The sequence below is a fragment of the Chelmon rostratus genome, chromosome 1, assembly GCF_017976325.1.
Source record: "Chelmon rostratus isolate fCheRos1 chromosome 1, fCheRos1.pri, whole genome shotgun sequence".
Lineage (NCBI taxonomy): Eukaryota > Metazoa > Chordata > Actinopteri > Chaetodontiformes > Chaetodontidae > Chelmon > Chelmon rostratus.
In genome coordinates, this window is record NC_055658.1 from 19960770 (window position 1) to 19981107 (window position 20338).

At 42.6% G+C, this 20338-nt stretch overlaps 1 protein-coding gene across 1 annotated transcript; it reads right to left on the minus strand.

Moving 5' to 3' along the window:
- Window positions 1-879: 879 nt before the first annotated feature.
- On the minus strand, window positions 880-20184 carry cenpf (centromere protein F). Its single transcript, XM_041939324.1, has 38 exons — window positions 20143-20184; window positions 19150-19321; window positions 18833-18958; window positions 18377-18447; window positions 18039-18178; window positions 17679-17770; window positions 17328-17601; window positions 16947-17149; window positions 16695-16820; window positions 16433-16561; window positions 15546-15668; window positions 14919-15054; window positions 14694-14823; window positions 14318-14597; window positions 13769-13975; window positions 13106-13314; window positions 12655-12784; window positions 11924-12202; window positions 11216-11803; window positions 10869-11042; window positions 9767-10659; window positions 9439-9644; window positions 9213-9345; window positions 8970-9123; window positions 8574-8676; window positions 8066-8325; window positions 7851-7959; window positions 7538-7743; window positions 7116-7334; window positions 6807-6950; window positions 6507-6696; window positions 6322-6419; window positions 6134-6175; window positions 4873-5940; window positions 4409-4538; window positions 3316-4005; window positions 2842-2963; window positions 880-2028 (listed from the first exon to the last, which is right to left on the minus strand). The coding sequence occupies exons 2-38, from the start codon at window positions 19309-19311 to the stop codon at window positions 1852-1854; spliced, it is 8523 nt and encodes a 2840-aa protein (XP_041795258.1). The 5' UTR covers window positions 19312-19321; window positions 20143-20184; the 3' UTR covers window positions 880-1851.
- Between the last annotated feature and the right edge of the window lie 154 nt (window positions 20185-20338).

A 20338-nucleotide genomic window follows, 5' to 3' on the forward strand; every position in this document is an offset into this window, starting at 1 on the left:
GTCAGTGTGGGGAACAGCGGACAGTGAATAACACAGCTCCTACAAGGGAAGGTATTTTGCAGGCTAAGTGAATACTCTGAAAAAGGTTAATTAACTTTTTCACTTCATCCTCAACTAACAGAAATGTGGGACCAGTCATGCTGCATGAATAGAATGTACATATTCTGTACTGTTCATCTCAAGAATAGTCAAATGAGAATCCTCCCTTATCAATGGAGTAAACAGGTTTGTATGCAAAATTGGGCAGCCGTGGCCTAGAGGTTGGTTCGATTCCCCCCACCGGACTGGCAGAGAAACTTGGGTGTGGTGGAGTATTCACCCCCCATTCACCAGCTGTTGTGCCCTTGAGCAAGGCAAGGCAAGGCACCCCCCAATATGCTCCAATATGCGCCTGATGTGGCAGCCCACTGCTCCTGTGTGTCTCGTTGCATGTGCATGTGTATGTTTCAGTGAATCAGTGATGGGTGAAATGCAGAGAATAATTTCCCAATTTGGAATCAATAAAGTGAATAAAATTTAAAAAAATTAAAGGCCACTTGCCATTCTGAAAAATAACCAAAAACTTCTAATTTGTTTCATGCATTACATACAGCTGCTAGAGATTTCACTTTTAATTTAGTTTACAGGACCCATATTTAATGATCTCATTTGATTTTTTTCTCCACTGACTACTTCAGTGTATATCCTGCACTAACAGACAGTCACACTCACTGCTGCACTCACGTTGGACAGCTTCCCTCCATGTGGCTCAGCTTCTCCACCCTGTGGTTGCAGCGTGTACAGCTGCACGCATTCTGTGCATACACTGGAATATCTTTTCAAAGGCACAGTTTCAAAGGCAGTACAGTGTATGTGACAAAGACACCACACACGTTATGAAGCAGTTAAAAATTATTTAGTAAAAAAGGGCAGTTTGAACTATTTGGCATAACTATTTACAATGATCAATAACATTGATCTATACCTAAATGAAAACCAAATACTGATCAAATACAGACCTGCTTTCAGCATGTGTTGCAAAGATCATAAGAAATAAAAAAACAAAACAAGACATTACTTTTTTGTTTTCTTGACTTCAACTATAAAAATATCTACAAAACATGAAAGAGAGCAGAAAATCTACAAAATCTTAGCTGCCATTAGCAATCAGGGGATGTTACAGGAGATACAGATGATGAAGCATGGCCACTACTACCGCACAGTTCATCTACTACGTACAAAGTTCAAGACAGTTCAAAAGAAAATAAAGTACAACCAGTGAGTCAGTGGTATAGAGTGAAGAGACGAAGACAGAGGGATAAACAGAGGCATCACAAACTAATGATGGTTTCATTTCAACATAAAACACCTGGGAAAAATACATATCCAACATTTCAAAGGTACAGAGCGTCATTAAAAATCGGAGCATCAGAGCATGATGAAAAGCAGTGGTCTGGGGGAAATCAGCACATGGACAGCTAGCAACTCCTTTTTCACCTGCCTCATCATAGCGATTGCTTTTATTTCTCTTCAGGCTACCACCAGAGAAAGAAGAGAACAGCAGGTAAAGTGCAGCTTTGTCTTTTGAAGTCATGGAACAAAGTGATTTAACAGGAAACGAATACGTGTGCAAACACACACATATGTTTGCACATGTGTCAGCCCCCCACCCCCAAAATGAAAGAAAGAAAAGGTGCACCTTAAGTGTTGAACGCTTTTAGGAGGAAAGCTTTTAATATAAATGTGCCTTTACTCTACAGTTACATGTGATGGAGTGTTAATATTTTCTGTATCAATGAGTGTGCGTGTGTATAATATTTCTACAAATAAATCACAAGGTCATGCTGTGTGTGTGTGTATGTGTATGTCGATCTACTGAACGTGACAGTTGTCTCCTTGTTGCGTTTGTTCTCTTAAAACTTCTCTTTTCTCCTTCTGCTCTGGTGTCTTGTATGAACTCAGTGAACGACGCATAGGCCTCTCCTCTCCACTCGGGGAGAGACACTTCCTGTTGGAGCTGTCTGCACAGGGACTCTGGAGGGGTGAAACCTGTGCAGGAAGAGTGAGATAAGACAAGAATAGAAGATGACAAGAAGAAGAGAGAATGAGCGAAAGAGGAAAAGCACAACAAATTATGAAGTGGGACATCTGGGAATTAAAGTAATCAAGCTCATTTGGCACAAACACTTGAGTGTAAGTGAACACGTCAAAGTGACTGAAGCAGCTGACTGTGAGACATTCTTTCCTCTTGACCTCTCTGACCTGAAACCTCTACATCCTCTCAATCATCACTGGTTCATTTCAGCTGACCCGACGCGATGAGACCTCGACCTGGACTGACTAAAAGGTGGGAGGGGTCGGGACGTCCTGCAGACACATTAGGGGCCCAGCGGCAACATAAACGAATACAGACACACTGTCCTAGAAAGCTGGCGGAGTCACAAAATCTTAGGAGGTTAGCTGCCTCTAGAATTTCCTTCAGATACTAACAGGTGACCTTAAAGATAGTATCTACTACTAGCACTGCCTTTGCAGTGATGTTGCATGGACATCTTGAGCCAGTGTGTAAATGAAAATGTAATTTTCAATGCAAATGTGGGACAGTTAGAAAGACACCACTGTCACAGAGACACTAGCTGCTATCTATTCATCTCTGTTCTCCTCCTCAAGACACTCTGTATACTGCAGCGACATGATGAGCTGTTCTGAAGAGCTTGCCATTTCTATTGACATGTGAGTGTACCTAATAAAGTGGCCATTGAGTGTTCATTTTGTGTTGCTGGCTGTTGGGCACAGGTGAGGAGTGCTGCAGTGTGTGTGTGTGTGTGTGTGAGTGAGAGAGAGGTGGCTGTAGGTGCTCACCTTGCCATCAGGTGCAGATGTGGGAACAGTGTGTCTGGCAGCCAGCCGAGGACTGCAGCGCTTCACTGTGGTTCTCCTCATGATGAATGGACTGGCCTCCCCCAGAGGAATATCCGCGAACCCTGTGAGAGCACAAATGATTACTCCACGTCTCAAATTCAAGGAGGTCTGTAGAAATCTAAGAGCGAAGAGCTGAAGGGTCTAGAGTCATACTGTATTTCAAACCAACAGAAACCAGGGGAGAGCATGTTATTGGCGCTCAGTCTTGTGATTCCATCCATTAACAAATTTTCTAAATCTAAGATGCAAATTATTACGTTCTGTCCCGCTAACACTGAACACACTTAAAACTAGTCCTCAGAGTAGAAAACACCAGCGCAGAAACAAACAAACTACAGCTGCCTTTCCGTCCTGATGTTGGTGAACTTGTGATGGTGGAGTTCTGGCGGCATTAGACTACCCCCCAGCACGTACCTCTCTGCACAAGCTCAGGAAGTCCCTCTGGTCTGAACTCTTCTTCCTGTTCAGTTCTTGGTCTGGGTGTAGTCACTGCATTGGCTCTGATCTTCTTCGTCAGGTTGTGCAGGGCCTCCTGGGCGCTGTCTTTATCACAGAGGTCACGGTGACCCCTCTTCCCTGACCCCTGAGGAGACCTCTGAGGTGTTGAAAGAGCCACGTTCTCAATGTCATCCAGTTTTTCTCCCTGGCGTCTGCAGGCAGACTTCCTTGCTGAGCGCCGGCGGTGAGTGCTGTCAGTGCTGCTGGGGTGGCCGTTAGCTTCGTTAGCACGTTGGCTAGCAGTGAGCTGCTGGAGCCGTGTTGTCAGTGCATCGTTGGTTTCTTCCAGTTTGTGGACTTTAATCATCAGGCTGCAGTATTTCTCCATGCTCTCATCTGCCTCCCTGCTTTTCTCCTCCAGAAGTTTGTTTAGTTCATCCAACTCGCTCTTCATCTCCTCCAGCTCTCCGCTTCTCTGTTCGAATTCCTTCATCCTCCCATGGAGGGCAGCCTTAAGTCCTTCCACCTCTTTAGTGTTTTCTTCAGCCTCTGTCCTCTTCTGCTCCAGGGCAGTCTTCAGGTCTTTCACTTCCTTCTTTCTCTCCTCTGCCTCCATCTTCAACTGGTTCACCTCAGTCTGTGCCTCCTCACTGCTCTTTCCTTCGCCTGTAACAAGAATGTTGACAAAATTATTCCGATGCACTTCATAGAGATTTAATATCAGTGTTTTCAGAGCTTAACGCAGGAATGGAAACATTCTAATATAGTGAATTCCCTCTGCAAGTTAACCAATATGACTACTTACAAGGGGGAAACCTGAGCTTCTGTCTAATGAGTCTTTGCTCTGCGTGTGTCCACTTTGTAACAAATGTTGAATTAATTCTACTAAATAATTTTTCCAAGTCAAAAGTAGCAGCTTATGATAAAACATAATTATCTCATGGCCTGTACTTTTCATATTTGCCTTTGTCTGGAATAATTCAAATTACTGGATTCATTTAAATGAAGTAGACTACTTCTACATCAAGTTTAGTAAAAAAAAATCACTTAAATGTAAAATTGTTCACACCTGAGCCGTTTAACATCACTTGCTTCTCCTGTTCCAGCTGTTTGCAGGTCTTCATCCACAGACCCATCTTGCTCAGAGCAGAGTCTTTCTCTTTAGACAGACGAGTGGTGTGAGATGTGAGCTCGGACACCTGAAATGGGAGGACAGTGGGACAATTTAGCCATGTAGAAATTAAATAAAACTAGATATAATTCACTTATATCTGCCTCACATATCAGGTTAATTCAAAGTTTGCAATGCAATTTTTTTTTATACATGCTGAGTGGTTGTTAATTAGGGCACACAAACTCCAGTTTAAAGGATAACACCAGTGTAGTAATATTTTACTTTTCCTGTTAAAGCCTGTGAATGCGTAAAAACTCATGCTAATGCCACAGGCAGAGGCTAGAATTGGGATATGCCAGATTCAGCTTAGTCCTGCACCGTTGGATTCAAGCTTTTTACAGGATTGAACGTGTCTGTACCTGCTCGTTGAGGTTTGCGACCAACAGTCTGCATGTTTCCAACTCTGTCTCCATTGAGGCTACTGTCGACTGAAGTCTCTCTTGTTCTTGTGCGACTTTCTCTTTTTCCTCTTCTGCTCTTTGCCTCTCTTGTTCCAGTGAAAAAAGAGCTGAAGACAAGTTATTTTTCTCCACCTCAATCGAAGAAAGGGAAGACAGCAATTCTTCTTTTTCAGCCTCTAACTTCTCTTTCTCCTCCTCTATTCTTTCCTTCTCTTGTTTCGATGAAAAGAGAGTTTGTTGCATTTCGTGTTTCTCCTTTTCTATCAAGGAGAGGCTAGATTGAAGCTTCCCTTTCTCATCAGCTAACACTCCCCTCTCTTGCTGTAGTCTTTCTTTCTCTCCTTCTACAGACGAAAGAGTGCAGAGCAGATTATCTCTCTCTTGTTCCACTGAAAGCAGGGTCGAGTGCAGTTTCTCTCTCTCCTCTGCCAGTCGTCGGTCTTCTTCTATCTGTTCTTTCTCTCTCTCTTCCTCTTTAGCTTTGATGAGTGTTTTAAGCTCTTTCATTTCTTCTTCCAAAGCCTCAGTACTGGTCCTCAGGTTCTTTCTCTCCTTCTCCCACTCTTCTCCCTGAGAGCGGAGCATCTCTCCCTCCGTCCGCCATTGTTCCAGAGAAGACTGCAGACACGTTTTCTCTTTCTCCATCTCTACCAGCAGAGACTGCATCCTCTCTTTGTCCCATTCAGTTTCTGCACTCTTTTGTTCGAGGGAGATCTCTCTCTGGCGAGAGGCTTGCAGCTGCGCCTGGAGGTCATCCACTTGTCTCGTTTGCTTCTCTGCCTCCTCCCTCATTCCTTTCTCCAGCTCTTCTACCCTGTTTCTCTGTCTTTCTTCTTCCTCTCTTCTATCCACCTCTGCCTTCTCCAGCCCTCTCTCCAGCTCATCCTTAGTGGCCTTCAGTTCCTCTATCTCTCGGTTTTTTGTTTCCAGCTCTCTCTCCATGCGTTCTTTCTCAGATCTCAGACCGTCCAGCGTGACAGACAGCTGTGATAGTTGTTCACTGAGCTCTCTCTTCTCCTCCTCCACCTGAGGGTCCGGGGTTTGAGGACAGACAGCAGCAGAGAGTTTGCAAAGGAGCCAAGCAAAGAGTGGAAAATCAGGATGAAGAGGAAAGGAAAAGCATGAGAGAAATGAAGAAAAGGAGAGGAGAAAAACTGATTAATATATTGCTTCATGTAAAGTTACAAACAGTTATGAACACACATTAATATAAAGGTACCTTTTTCCTTTCCTCCTCCAGCTCAGCTTTGGCTGTTTCAGCCTGCAAAAGAGCAAGAAACATGGTGAGCAAATGCTGACCTTTCACCGAACCATATATATATTCACCACATCCAGGAAAACAATAAGTTTTTATTGTAAAAAATATGTGGTTATTTTTCTGACATATGCACATATACAACTGAATACCTGCAGCACAGCTTCCTCCAGACTTTGCTCTACGTCTTCTTGCTCTCGCTCCAGGGCATCAATGCGATCTTGCAGTGAGTCAGACTTTCTTTGGGCAGCTAAAGAGTTAAAGGGTCATTTTTAGGCCAACACTCAACTCACAAAACTCAAGAACTTCCAAAATTTCAAAGGATGTTGAGAGTCACCTTTGAGCAGCTCTCCCATCTTCTTTTTCTTCCTCTCGTCCGACTCGATGCGTACCTGGAGCTTTTCAATACCAGTCTTCATCTGCTGGACCTCACCTTGTGTGGAGTTCAGGCGAGAGGCAATCTCACCTTTTTCTAGCAGAGAGGCCTCTAGAGACTGTGAGAGACGGCACACTTCTCCCTCCAACGCCTTGAGGAAAAACAGGAGGGAAAACACAGAACTCGTAAATTCTTTTTAACTAACATGATGAAGAGAGCCATCTGAGGATCCCTGCCACAGCTCCTTAAATTCCCCCTCACCTGTATCTTGCCGACCATGGACTCAGTGTTCTGATTAGCCGAGGTGTGGTCTTCAGTGATCTTGCCAAGCTGCCCAATAAGCTCCTCTCTTTCTCCACTCTGTTGGGATATTGCCTGCTCCAGTGTCTTAATCTGCTCCAGCAGCTTCAGTGAGTAAGGGAATGAGAATGAGTAGCAAACAAAAGAAGGTGACAGACTTGTGTCCATTATTTCATACCATCAATGTAAGTGAATGTTAAATAAGAGCCTCTCTTGATCTGTATCAAATTTTCTTTGACACAAAGGGCTCTACACAGGTCATGTACAAACCTGTTGCCTCTCTGTCTTCAGTTTCTCCATGCTGCTTTGCAGGGCTTCATACTCCTTCCTCCCCGCCCTGATGTCGTCCTCCAGGATGGAAATGAGGCTTCTGGTGTCACAGTTAGTCTTCTCCAGATTGTGAACTTTCTCTCTCCATTGGCCTAAAGACTGGTTCAGGTCATCTCGCTCCTCAGTGCAGGACACAAGTTCAGATCGCAGCTGGGTTGTCTGGAGAAACAGTGAGATTTAGAATAACTATGCCACACTGAATGATCAGTCAGCTTCATGTTCAATTATGTCTTCCTGTGTTGTCAATTTTTGCACAAGGAAAAACTGAAATGATTGAGATGTACTGCTTTTCCCCTGATACAAGCATGTTAACTTACAGTATTTTGATGTTTAGACTCACAGGCTTTTGGTGGACTGCTCACCTCTGTCATGAGTGTTTCTATCTGCACCTCCATGCCCGAACCTGTCCTCCTCTGGGTCTCTATCTCAACCTTCAGTTTGGTCTTCTCCTCCTGCAAGGTCTCCAGCTCAGACTCCATGCCCAGGATGTGCTGCTCCAGGTTGGCTTTCTCAGAGCGAACCCTCTTCAGCTCGCTCTCCTGCTGAAGAAATTTCTCGTCCCATCCACCTACAGAACCAAGGAAAATATTGATTCAATATCAACATACAACAACATAGTGCAAACTTTAAAGTCTCCATATTCCTTTATAAACCATGCTTTCAGTTGCTGTTTACCTTTGGCCATCTCCAGTCCTTCCAGCATCTCCATAACATCAGCCAGCTGGCATTTAGATGTTTGCAGCTGCAGAGTTAATGTCTCCCTCTCCTCCGACAGCTGAGCAATCTAAAAATGATCAGGCGGTATTACTATCAATTACAGTGAAGTGGTAGTACAAAAATGGCATTTATTATTTAAGCGGTATTTAAGCAGTATTCTGTTTTTCCCCTACCCGGTCAGCAGTGCCTTTCTTCTCCTCCAAAGCGACATTCAGCTTATGTGATACACCATGTGCCTCCTCCTCTGCTGCGTGAACTTTCCTCTCCAAGTTTTGAACTTGAACTTCCAGTTCGGAGGTCAACTCCATTCTCAGTGTGAGGTCGGACTTCAGCAGGTCAAACTCTGAACGCAGGGTTTGGAGTTCATTTTCTTGTTTCGCGATCACTGCCTTGTAGTGGTCGAGGCCATCTTGCACGCGGGATGACTCTGGTGCTGATAGACAGATTGAATGAATGCAAGTTATTTTAAACATCACTGATCAGATTTAATGCTATAATTCAGAGTGTGAATCAGAATACATCTAAATCAGCACCAAGTCCCCAGAAGTCTATACCAGGATGCAACGCTTATATTGGCCTAAGCAACAGCCTGTAGCTTTCATTTTTAAAAATTGGACACCCCTGAAAAAATGTTACAACTAATGAAAATCAATGATTCATAAGCTGCATTTAATTACTCACCAGAAGATTCTAACTGTCTGGTCTCATCAAGGGGGGAAGATAGAGAAAGCTCATGGATTTCAGATTCCTTTTCAAGGACATCTGTGGGACCACTGTGCTGAACCTGCGAGACAAAGGACAAAATAAAATGTCAAACAGGCACCTAAGATAATTCTGTTTATAATATAAAAACATACTCAATAATAACATATTCAAAGAGAAATACAATTTTCTTAATGGTGCACTTGTGTACAATTTGAGGTAGAGATAGCATAAATTTAAGCTTGCTGTTATAATCAAAAATGTAGCTTTAAATAGGAAAATACTCAAACTGCTGCGTGCTAAACATTCCCATGTTAAACCCATGACAGCATCATGACTTATGGACAGATACACGTTGTAACAACTGTTGTCTACCTGGTCGAAGGTTTGCTGTTGTTGATGGTGCTGCTGCTCTTCATTACCCCACATGTCCTCTACGTCGGCTACACACGCCTCCCGCTCCGCGTCCAGTCGCTCCTGGATCATCTCCTGCTCGATGATGTCCGCCTTGAAGACCAGCTCTGTCTCACTACAAGGGTTGAGGGAGATCAAACGTCTTTATCTCATCATAAAACACAAAGAACAACACACACAAAAGCATATAATTGTGTCCTGTACCTGAAAGCCTTGTCAGACTGGTGGGCAAGTTTATCCGGTTCAGACACCACATGACTCTGCGGTCCTTTTACTGGAAGGGACCCGGTGTCTGTATCAAGTGGCGGCTCTACATCAGTCTGTCCTGCTGCTTCGACTGTTGATACCATCACAGATAATTCAATACGAATGTATTAAAATCAAAGTGGCAGCAGTGAAAAACCTCAGTCCTGTTTTGGTTTACACTCACCAGTTTCTGTCTCATCAGACTCCATGGAGCTGATTCCGTCTCCTGGGGTCTGGGTTCCCTGCACTTCTGAGAGCTGCTGTATGAGGCTGTGCTGTTGGCCCACCTGCAGCAGCAGTGAGTCGTACTGTTGCTTCAACACAGCCAGCTCCTTCTGTAAGCCTGCCAACTTCTGATGCAGCTCTGCCTGCTCTGCCTCAAACTGTTCGCTGATGCAAGATAACATGAAAGTCATGTTAACTGTACAAAAACTCTGTCAACAAAACATTAAAGTTCCTTTTGAATGTAATTATAATGAGCCTTTAAAGGTGAACAGAAATATGGACTGCACCTCTCTCTGTTCTCCTGCTCAGTCCTCTTGTCTCTCATCTCGAGCTGCTCCTTCAGCCTCTGAAGCTCCTGCTCTGAGGCCAGGAGGGAGCTCTGGATGCTCTCATTCTCCTCTTGAAGTGAAGCCACCTCATCTTCGCGCCTCTCTATACGTTCTTGCAACAGCAGCTTCTCTTCAGTCACTTGAGTGACACGAGACTGTAGTTTGATGTTCTCTTCAGTCAGCTGATTGTAGTGAACTTCCAGCTGAAGCTTTTCCTCAACAACTCTATTCAAGTTGGCAACAGAGTTATTGTTCTCTGAGGTTAGCTGGCTTAGTTTAGCCTCAAGTTGGATTTTGCCCTGGTTTATCAGATTGAGGGCAACATCTAGTTGGACCTTCTCCTCCATGACCTGTTTAAGGGTAGTTTCAGCTTCCTGTTTCTCTACAATCATTTGATCAACCTTCTGCTGTTCTGTAGTTAACTGCTGACAGTTGCTCTGTAGTTGCTCGTTCTCCTCAGCTAGCTTGTCTAGACTGGCTTCCAGCTGTTTCTTCTCTGCATTTACCTGATTGATTGCAGTTTTTAATTGTTCTTTGTCTTCTGTTAACTGTTTCAAAGTAACCTCAATGTTGTTTTTCTCCTGTAGTAACTGGTTAAGATTATTGTCCTTGTCTTCAATTATCTGCTTGAGCGTTGTCTCTAACTTGACCTTTTCCTCTGTGCTCTGACTGAGTTTAGACTCTAAGGTAGCGATGCTGTCCTCCAGCTGGCTTCGTCTGACAGCATCCTCTTCCAGACGAGTGATTTCATAGCTCCTCTCCATCAACTCCTCCCTAGCTGTGACATACTGTGTCTCCAGCACGGAGTTCTGAGACTGGACCTCCTCTAACCGGGTTTCCAAGACAGAGACCTGAAAATATTAGATATTATTAGTAGATATTATATTTCTTCCCCATGGAGCAATTTCAATGTCAGACAATTAAATAAATCAGGCAGTTACAAGACATATTTAGACTTCATAGAAATGCGCTAAAAATACTGAGCTCCAAAGAACGACAATTAATATTCACACCAAGTCTAGTATCTGTAGCACATTATTTTGTGTGATAGTGGCTCTACCTGGGCTTTGCTGTCCTCCAACCTGGCCTCCATGTCAGACATCTTGGCCTGATTCTGCACCAGCTGAGCCTCCAGTGACTCTATGGTTCCCTTCAGCTCCTCCACCTGACTGTCAAAAGAGCTCATGGCTGTCTCATTGTCCTCGAGGTCCATTTGCAGCATCTCTAGCTGCACCTTGATATAAAAAATTAAATGAATACAGCAAATTATTAAAACAACTCATCACCTTTTATTCGAAGGCTACCTTTTCTGAGCTATCATTTGTTATAATATCCTGAGCCAAGCAAGACTAATGTAATATAGCACTGTTTCCGCTGCAACAGAATCAAGCACCATTAGTAACCAACCTTGATTTTGTTCATGGCGACCATCTTCTCCTTTAGGAGATCTGATGTTTTGGTCTGCTCTGCCTCTGCTTTATTCAGCTTCTCTTTCAAACTCTTTATTGTGTTGTCTCTCTCCTCCAAGCCGCGTGAAGCAGCAGACAGAGTCGTCTTCATCGTCTTGATCTCTTCCCGGCGAGAACTGGATTCTGCTTTAGCAGCAGTTACCGACTGCTTTGCAGCTTCAAACTGCTCTTTGAGGTGCTTCTCTTTGTTACGGACTTTTTCAATCTCCAGAGCATGACTCTCTGACTCTTTGCTCATCTTCTCTCTGAGCTCTTTGACTTCTTTCTCCAAAGTAAATATCAGATTGGTTTTCTCGGTCAGGGTGTTCTCCAAGTTGGACTTGATTTCGATAGTGGTGGAGTGATTCCTCTCAAGAGCCTCCAGACACTTCTTAAGGTCAGCATGGGACTGGTTGATCATGTCCAGTTCATTCTTCAACACTGGAAGCTTCTCTGCTGCGTCTTTGCTTGAAGTTAGCTCTTCTTCTAAGAGGGATATCTGCTCCAGAAGGTTGCTGAGCTTCTCAGTCTGAGCCTGCTGGAGGGTCTTAATAAGACATAGATTTTGTAAGAAATACATTTGAGAACATATGCAAAACTACTAAGTATTTAAAAAAACAACAACAATTTTTTTAAAACTACAATAATATAATACAACATAATATACCTCAGCCTCTTTCTTTGCATTTTCAGCTGCATTTTCCAGCTCGGCCTTTTGTTTCTCCAGAGACAAAATCTGAGCTTCAGCCTCTCTGAGCTGCTTTTCCATCTCTTCTGTTTGGCTCTGCAGACCCTTCAGCTCCTCTGCTAGCTGTTTGAGCTCCTCTGATTTTTTCTCATTCATCTTTTTGTATCCTTCTTCATTGTCTGACAGTGTCTTAATTTGTTTCTGCAGCTCAGCTCCCACTTGCTCTTGAACTTTCAGGAACTGATCCATGGAACTGACCTGAAACATGAGCAGAATATTAAACTATGGATCCTATTGGTTCAGACCAAAGTACAGAATAAAACCCAATATAATGAAAAAGCACAGGAAATAACATTATAAAGTCAGCAGAATAAATTTAGTTTGCTACTGAAATTAGAAACACTCAGTATACTCATTCTTGTTATAATGCTCTTCTTCTTAAAGTGTCAGATTTCATTGTTGGGTAAATATTGAAAATATGATAGCAAAGATAGTTTGATCATAATGTACTCATTGGTCATAAGATTATTTTGTACCACACAATATTACAAAACATGACAAAGTCCCTAAATACAGCCTCATAAATGTCCACAAATTTGCATCACTTCCAAAAGACATGACAGAAAGTGTAAAAGACTATTAAATAACTAAAAAGAAAATGTAATTGCTACTCTGACTAAAAACCTTTGCTGCAGTGCAGTAAAACAGACCTTGTTTTTGGTGAGCAGCAGGTCTTGCTGAGCCTCCTCCAACTGCAGCTTGAGCTGCTCAGTCTCTTCAACCTTTGCTGAAACACTCTCCTCACACTGCTTCAGCAGAGCTGCCTTCTCTTCTGACAACCTGGTAGAGTTTAGACATCAAAGACAGAAAAAATAATGTTAAAAGCAAGCTACACTTATTGTTTGGTGAAACTGTTCATATCATACTTAAATCATAAGGCACAAAGGCATTGCTAAGTATTTTCTTGCAGCTGTATGCATTAACCCCTTAAACCCTGCAATCTCATGTTGCACAGGGTAGAGTCAGCACCTCTCAGACACGGTCTCAACAAAAACTGAACTTTATGAAGTTTATAAAGGTAGGATGCATTGTAGTGCTGTTGTAATGGGGAAAGGGTTCATACAAAATTCTGAACTAAACAACAACAAATAAAGCTGTCACCTGGCACTTTGTTCCTCCTGCTGTGCAGTGGCCTGAGCAAGGCTGTCTCTGAGGTGGATGATCTCCGCTTGGCCCAACTCTACCAGCTGGTCTTTGGAGTGAGCCAGGTCACAGGCTGCCTGGTGCTCGTTCTGCAGCTCTGTGTTGGTCCTCTCAGCCTGCTCTGCTCGAGTCGACTCCTTTTGCAACTGCAACTCAAGATCTTTGACCTGTTCACATTAAAGAGTAAGTATTAGGCCAAACTGGGAATACAGTTAATCAATGGCTATTGATTATATTGTTTTAGGTCCATCTATGTTTGAAAATGTTATTGGGAATCCTGCTGCCAAGACCAAAATCTCAATAAAGATACAATTCAAAGATACAGAGAGGTTGTTCGTCTGCTGCATAATTCCATTACAACACACATTCAACATTTTAAGACGTAAATATCTTTAAACCTATAAATAAATGTTTTATGGGCTTATTGGTCGTACATAATAGAGCTTACACAAGACTAGTAATCCATTTTCAGTGGAGACTTCCAGTTGTGTAAAATTTTTGTCAAGAATTATTATTTGTTACAAGCTCATTGTGCTTGCTTATGAACCTTGCAGGGTTGTCTTTGGGATCATCTTGTACCTTAGTTTAATGTACAAAACAAACAACAATCCACTGAATCACCTGTGCTTCAAGCTGAGCCACTTGCACGGCAACATTCTCCAGGTCTTTGACATGTTTCTGTCCAGCCTTGGAGAACTCGGACTGCAGCTCCTTGTACTGATGCTCCCTCTCCTCCAACTCCGTGCTCTTGTTGAGGAGTTCTCCTTTCAAGGAATCGATGTGAGCGGACAGACTGGCCTTGTCTCCCTCTACATTCATGAGCTGCCTCTACAATAGTGAGCAGAAATGCATTGAAGCTGAGGGATGACAACTTTAAGATTCCTGATGCCACTTGGAGTTACTTTGGACCAATTATTGTAATTAGTTTTTAATGATTTTCTTTGATACAAGGGTCATTCAAACTTTGTGATTAAAAATTAGTTAATCAAAGCCATCCCAAAACTGAACAGGTTTAGGGATGTACAGCTAAACAAACTTTCAGCATGTGTGTCTGCATACCAAATATGACAGAAATGTTTGTATGCAGGCTTATCAATTTGGATAAACTGTGTTGTACATCTTCCCTAATCCATAATTGAAATGAACATATTGGGAACCACAGCACCTCACCTTAAGTTCATCAGTAGCCTCATTCAGCGAGCTGAGACTGTTCTCCAAGTCGACAACTTTGTCAGTGAGGCTTTTTTGCACAGCCTCAGTTTCATTAATCAGCGTCTCCTTTTCCTTCTTCCACTCCAGCAGAGCTTGATGTTCTTGTTTCAGTTCCTTACAATCGTTCTGACTCGCAGTGAGATTGGATTTCAGCTCTTGGCTCTCCATCTCCAGGACTGTCAGCCTGTTGGTCAGCTTTTCTGTGTCTTGCCTCTGTTTCTGCAGTTCAGTCTGAGATCTACAGCGTGATACAAATATTTATAATGACTGGAGAGCAAGTTATAGATGTAGTATACTCAGAACTTCTTCTCCTCTACAGTACAAACATGTTTACCTGTCATTTTTGGTCTCTGCATCAGAAAGTGTCTTCTTCATGTTTTCCAGGTCCCGGGCCGAAGCCTGAGTCTGCTGCTCCAATTTGGACTGAAGTCTCTTCAGCTCCTCGGCCTGCCCTTCTGATTTTGCTGAACATAAAAAAGACAAAAAAGTTAAATATCCTTGGATAATTCTCGAAAACAACTGCTAACATCTGCCTTCGTCATTCCTCCTACTAACTCACCTTTGAGGTCATCTAGTAATCCCTGGGTGCGTTTGAGGCTCTGGTCTGTGCTCTTCTTCTCTTCCTCCAGCTGACTCAGACGCCTGCTGCTCTGGTCCAACTGAACGGTTGCACTGTTCTTCTCTCTCTGCAGCTCCTGGAGAGAGGAAAGTGTGGAGAGAACATGAGTGGCAGCAAAAGATGATTACAAGGTTGGGGGAAAAAAAGGGTGTCAGTGTTGTGACACGACAAGGTTGCAAATTGCAACCAACTGAATACCACTTGTCTCACTCTTCTCTTCCAAGCATGTAGGAGAACCTATGGTGGCTGCAAAAGATGCAAAAGGCCATTTCTAGAGGCAGTGTTTGGTTTGCTTTCTGGGCTACTGTAGAAACATGGCCGACAGTAGATATAAACAGCTCCTTCAAATGTAACAAAAACACAACAATTCTTATTTTCAGGTGATTTTACACTAATGAAAACATAATTATGAATATTATATTCCACTTCTGCCAATAGGTCCCCCTAAATCCTACACAGTGGACCTTTAAGTAAAGATAAAAGACATACCAACACACAACGTAACTACGTACTTACGTACGTAATTCACAATTACAGTTAGTGGATATTCTACTGAAAGCACCTCACCTCCATTTTCTTGCGGAGGTCCTGCTCTTTGGTCTGGCTGGCCTGGAGGCTCTGCTCTGACCTGAGCAGTTTCTGTTTCTGATCCTCCACCTCCTCCAGCACCCGACTCTTCTGGAAGGACATCTGGAAAGGGAAAGAGAAAACATGGTAAATGCATCAAACAGTCTATCACATCCTGAACTGTATTCCACTACCACTACATCGAGCCTATTAAGCTGCTCTGCCAGCCATCATCAAAATACATTCTGAAGCTGTTCAAAGAGCTGGGACCAGACAGAGAAACTGGCTTTTCTCTGTGCACTTCATTCGACATGGATAACTGAACTAAAATGAAGAAACCGATGCAATATCTGTACAGTATAGGACTATATGAAAAGACAAACAGCTGTCAAACCAATAATAACAAACATTAAAGGGGGGCAATATGCCACTGTCTGTCTGCCACTATCCCGTGTCTGAACAAAACATGTTGTCTTTTGTACATGCCTCTACAATGTGTAAAGTCTGCCAATCAGCAGCATTATTAGATGTTGGTCCAAGCATGCTGCATGCTTATTGGCTCACTGACACAGATGAGATTTAGTCCATAGATATCAAAATTTAATAGAGAATGAAAAGGCATTTTTTAATACTCGACAGTAGTGAAGCAATTTGATCAGTACCTTAAAGTATCAAAGTTCGATACCCAGCCCTGATGCTGACAGTAATATCACCATTAAGGTAGCCAACAATATATCTACATAATGGCAAAAAAACGAAATAGAAGCTTATGTGCCACCCTCAGAGGGTTCCAGGGCTTTTCTTCTCAAGTTGATGGCTGTAAGGAAAGACTGAATTAAGAGTAGATTAAGGAAGAGCAGAGCAGAACAAACATGTTAAAAAGTTACCTTCTCCATGTCAGCCTGCAGTACGTTGTAGTCCTTTTTGGACTGTTGGATCTCTTGTGTTAGTTTGGTTCTGGTCTGGTTCAGCTGCTGTTCCAAAGCTTGGTGAGAACTCTGCAGTTGGGCTAGCTCCTACACAAAATATAACAGGGATGAAACTTTTTGATTAAAATTCTGAAAACATTTGCAATTTCATGTATAATGTTTGCTAAAACCTAAAATTGTTATAAAGGTCTAATGATATCATGACTTCAGGTCATTGCACCTTTTGACTGTCTCTCTCTTGGTCCTTGAGTTTCTGCTCCAGGGCTCGTCTGCAGCTCTCAGCATTGTGCCTCTGACAGCTCATCTCCTCTGTGACTTGTTTCAGCTTCTGCTCCACTGATGAACACTAAGAACAATAAGTAGAAGTTTTGTCATATTTTCTGCTGTTTCTACCCACCTTCCAAATTCTAAATGATATAATCAAGCAGAAATAGAACAAAAACAATAAATCCTTTAGTATTTAAGTCTCTACCTTGGCCTCAACCTGCTGGTGTCTGTCTGTGGCCTGACTCAGCTCGTGCCTGGTCTTGGCCAGGTCTCTGTCCCGCTCAGTCAGGTCTTTGCGGGCCTGGTTCAGTTGGGTTTGTAGTTCCTGCAGCTTGGAGGCCTGGCTACGAATTTCCTTCTCCTGAGTGGAGAGAGTCCTCTCCAACTCTGACACACGGCTGTGCAGCTCTGATTTAGAAACACGAGAAATCAAAGCCCTGTTTCTGGACATGATTGGGATATCTGACTCAAAAGGAACCATATACATTTTTCAAAGGTGGTGGATGTACAAAATAAAACGCTCCCTTATATTTCACAGAAAAAAAACTATACTACATATTAATTTAGACACAAATTCAAAGTCCACCTTGGTTGATGGTCTTAAGCTGCTCCATCTGTTGGGAGGATCCAGTGGGACTCTGCATTGCTCTGGACGAGCTCATCCGCTGGCTGGGTTTAATAGGCGTCTCCTCGTGGGCGTCCCACAGGGATGCCCCTCGCCTCTTCAGAGGTGTTTCCATTACATCCAGAGACTGGCGGCTATGGGTCTGATTCTGCTGCTGCCAGGGGAATATGGAAGATCCAGCCTGGCGGGCAGCAATGTCCTTGTGGCTTACAGTGACTGAGGACTGATTCAACAGCTAAAAGAGAAGATATAAGTTAACATCACCAGCTACAAGAAACAAACATTCATAATAAACATAACTAATATACTCACTTTGACCTGCAGGACTTTGAGTTCAGTCTCCAGCCTTTTTCTTTCTTCTACTTCCTGGTTGTATTTCTCCTGGAGCTCCTCTAGTTTGTTATCTAAGATACACAAATACCACATTGGGATAAACTCACTCAGATACATATCTTTGACACACATACAAAGTCCCAAGAAGATGAGAGGCAGTGATATCACATCTGCAATAATACTAGCCTGACAGGTAAGAATATACTGTTACTGGAAACCAAACAACTGATGTGTGGAAAAATAAAAATAACAATAATAATAATAATAATAATAACATACATTTCTAAAACACATTCAGCATGAACTTGAGACACAGAGGATTAGAACAAACTGAAATACCCTGCTGTCTGTAGGCCAGGACAGGAGCTGGGGTAGAGAAACTTTTTTGTGGAGTTGTGTAGGACTGAAGCTCAGATGAGGAGGAGGATGATAATGAGGAAGAGCCAGCAGGCTGAGAACGATCCAATTCATTTTTGTACCTGAGCAGAAGGAAAGACAGCATTAACTCTCATTCAAAAGTCAGGATTTCAGTCCTTTCCATCAGGTGAAATAGTTTATATCTGTTCATGTTACGCATGACTCATTATCTGGCAATGCAACCAAGTCACAGGAGCTGCCTTTGTAAATCCACCCTGTCTACTTACATAAAAGTGCATATCAAGAGACAATGAACTCACTTCTTCAGCTCTTGCTCCAGTCGCTCTATAGTCTTCCTGCAGGAGTTAAGCTGCCCCTCCAGGTAGCTCACCTAGGTTTAGGACAGGAATTTAGTCAAGACCACTGAAAGTTCAAAGTTCACATTTAATTCCCATAACCTGGGTCAAACTTTCCTTCTTTTTGCCATCGGTGGTTGGTTGTGTACTAGTGCTCGTTTTTGTCCACTTGATAGCTCAATAGTATACTGAGATGCTCTCCAATTACCGCGTAACTTTACAGCTGTAATAGGCCATAGATATAAAAGACTCAAAAGACTAAAAATACATTGTTTGCTGACTTAAGCATACATCAAATACACCTGAGAAATATGAATATCAGTTGTTAATTATCAGTGAACTAACAACCTTGTTCCATGGCAATGAATGAGTTTCAAATGCAATAGTAATTCACTGCACATTCTCACGTGAGGAACTGACCTGCTGCTCTTTGACTCCGAGGTCATGAGTGACCTTTTGACGGGCTTTCTCCAGAGAGTCGCACGACTCTACTAAAGACTGGTTCTCTCTTTTCAAAGCAGAGGTCTCAGTACGTTCGCTGTCCGCCTGAGGAAAGAGAAACACAGATCATTCATAGCTGTATTTCTATAGTTCTATAGATTATATGCATAATCTGGTAGAATTTCCACTTCTGTCTGGCCACTGCAGCCGCAATTTCCACAGGGGAATCGATGCAGTTTTATTTATCTTGACTTACTCAATTTCAATGCATTCATCCATTCTTCTTGAACACTGACCTTTTGTTTCTGTTTTTGCAGGGCAGCTTCTAGGGAGTCCAGCTGAAACTGCTTCTGGGTCCTCTCCTTCTTCAGTTTGTCCAGCTGGACTTCCATCTCCTGGATCTTCTGCAGGGCTTTCCCTGGAAGTCCATCCTTCCACTCCTCCACCGCCCAGCTCATGGTTTAAACCCTGACAAAACAAACGTCATCTTGTTAGAAGGGGAAAACAATACTAATCTGCAAACTTAACGACCAGTAAGTGACGTTAGGGTAACTGACCTCTGTAACGTTAACCGTTGTGTATTGTAATGTGATAAAAAGTAATGTTTTCGCCATAACAAGAACGCAACAATACATACGTCAAAATAAACCATTTTCTACTCTAATTTATTAAGTTATAATGCCGGATATAATTACGTATTATTGAACTAAAGTAAACATTAGATGATTAGTTAATGCTAACAAGAAAACTAAAATGCCACCAATGTTTGCTTACTTGGCCTGACGTTAATGTAACTCACGACAGTTTATTTGTAAAGACATTTTAATGTTACAGCAGTAACGTTAACGTAGCGCTAAACATTGAGATTAGCAAACGTTACTTTAATAAACCAATGTGGAGAGCACTCTGAAAACGTTAGCCATTATTAGCTAGCAACGTTAACATTACAGGTATCGTTAACAAATGTTACTACATGAAATTCCGTGCTATTTAGTTAACCAACGGTAGCTACACATACATTCATCGGAGATAATAACTTAATGATGTTAACGTTCATTTGAAGTAGAACATAAACGTTACATTGGCAGCATAACGTTACAGGTTCTGTAGGACTTATCGTTAACTGGATTGAACATGTTTTTAGCAAACGTTAATTTTGATTTTAAGCAAAATCAACCAATCAACGCCTGGGGATTAGAAAACATTTTGTAAATGGCACGTGTCCTAACGTTAACTTAAAGCTAAATATAATCGCTGTAAGAGTTAAGATTCAAAACAGCTTCACTTACTTTGGGCGCGATCCGTCTTTATCACACACGCACGCACTGTTTAGGTTGTTCTCGTTAGAAAATTCAAACTCCATGGGCGGAAACAGCAGTCACTCAGCTCCATGCCCATTGGCTCCTTCGTGTGACGTCGATTATTCAACGCACCCAGTTGGTTACCGTCTGTTCCTGTCTCAACAGAGCCACCTCTGGTGTGACT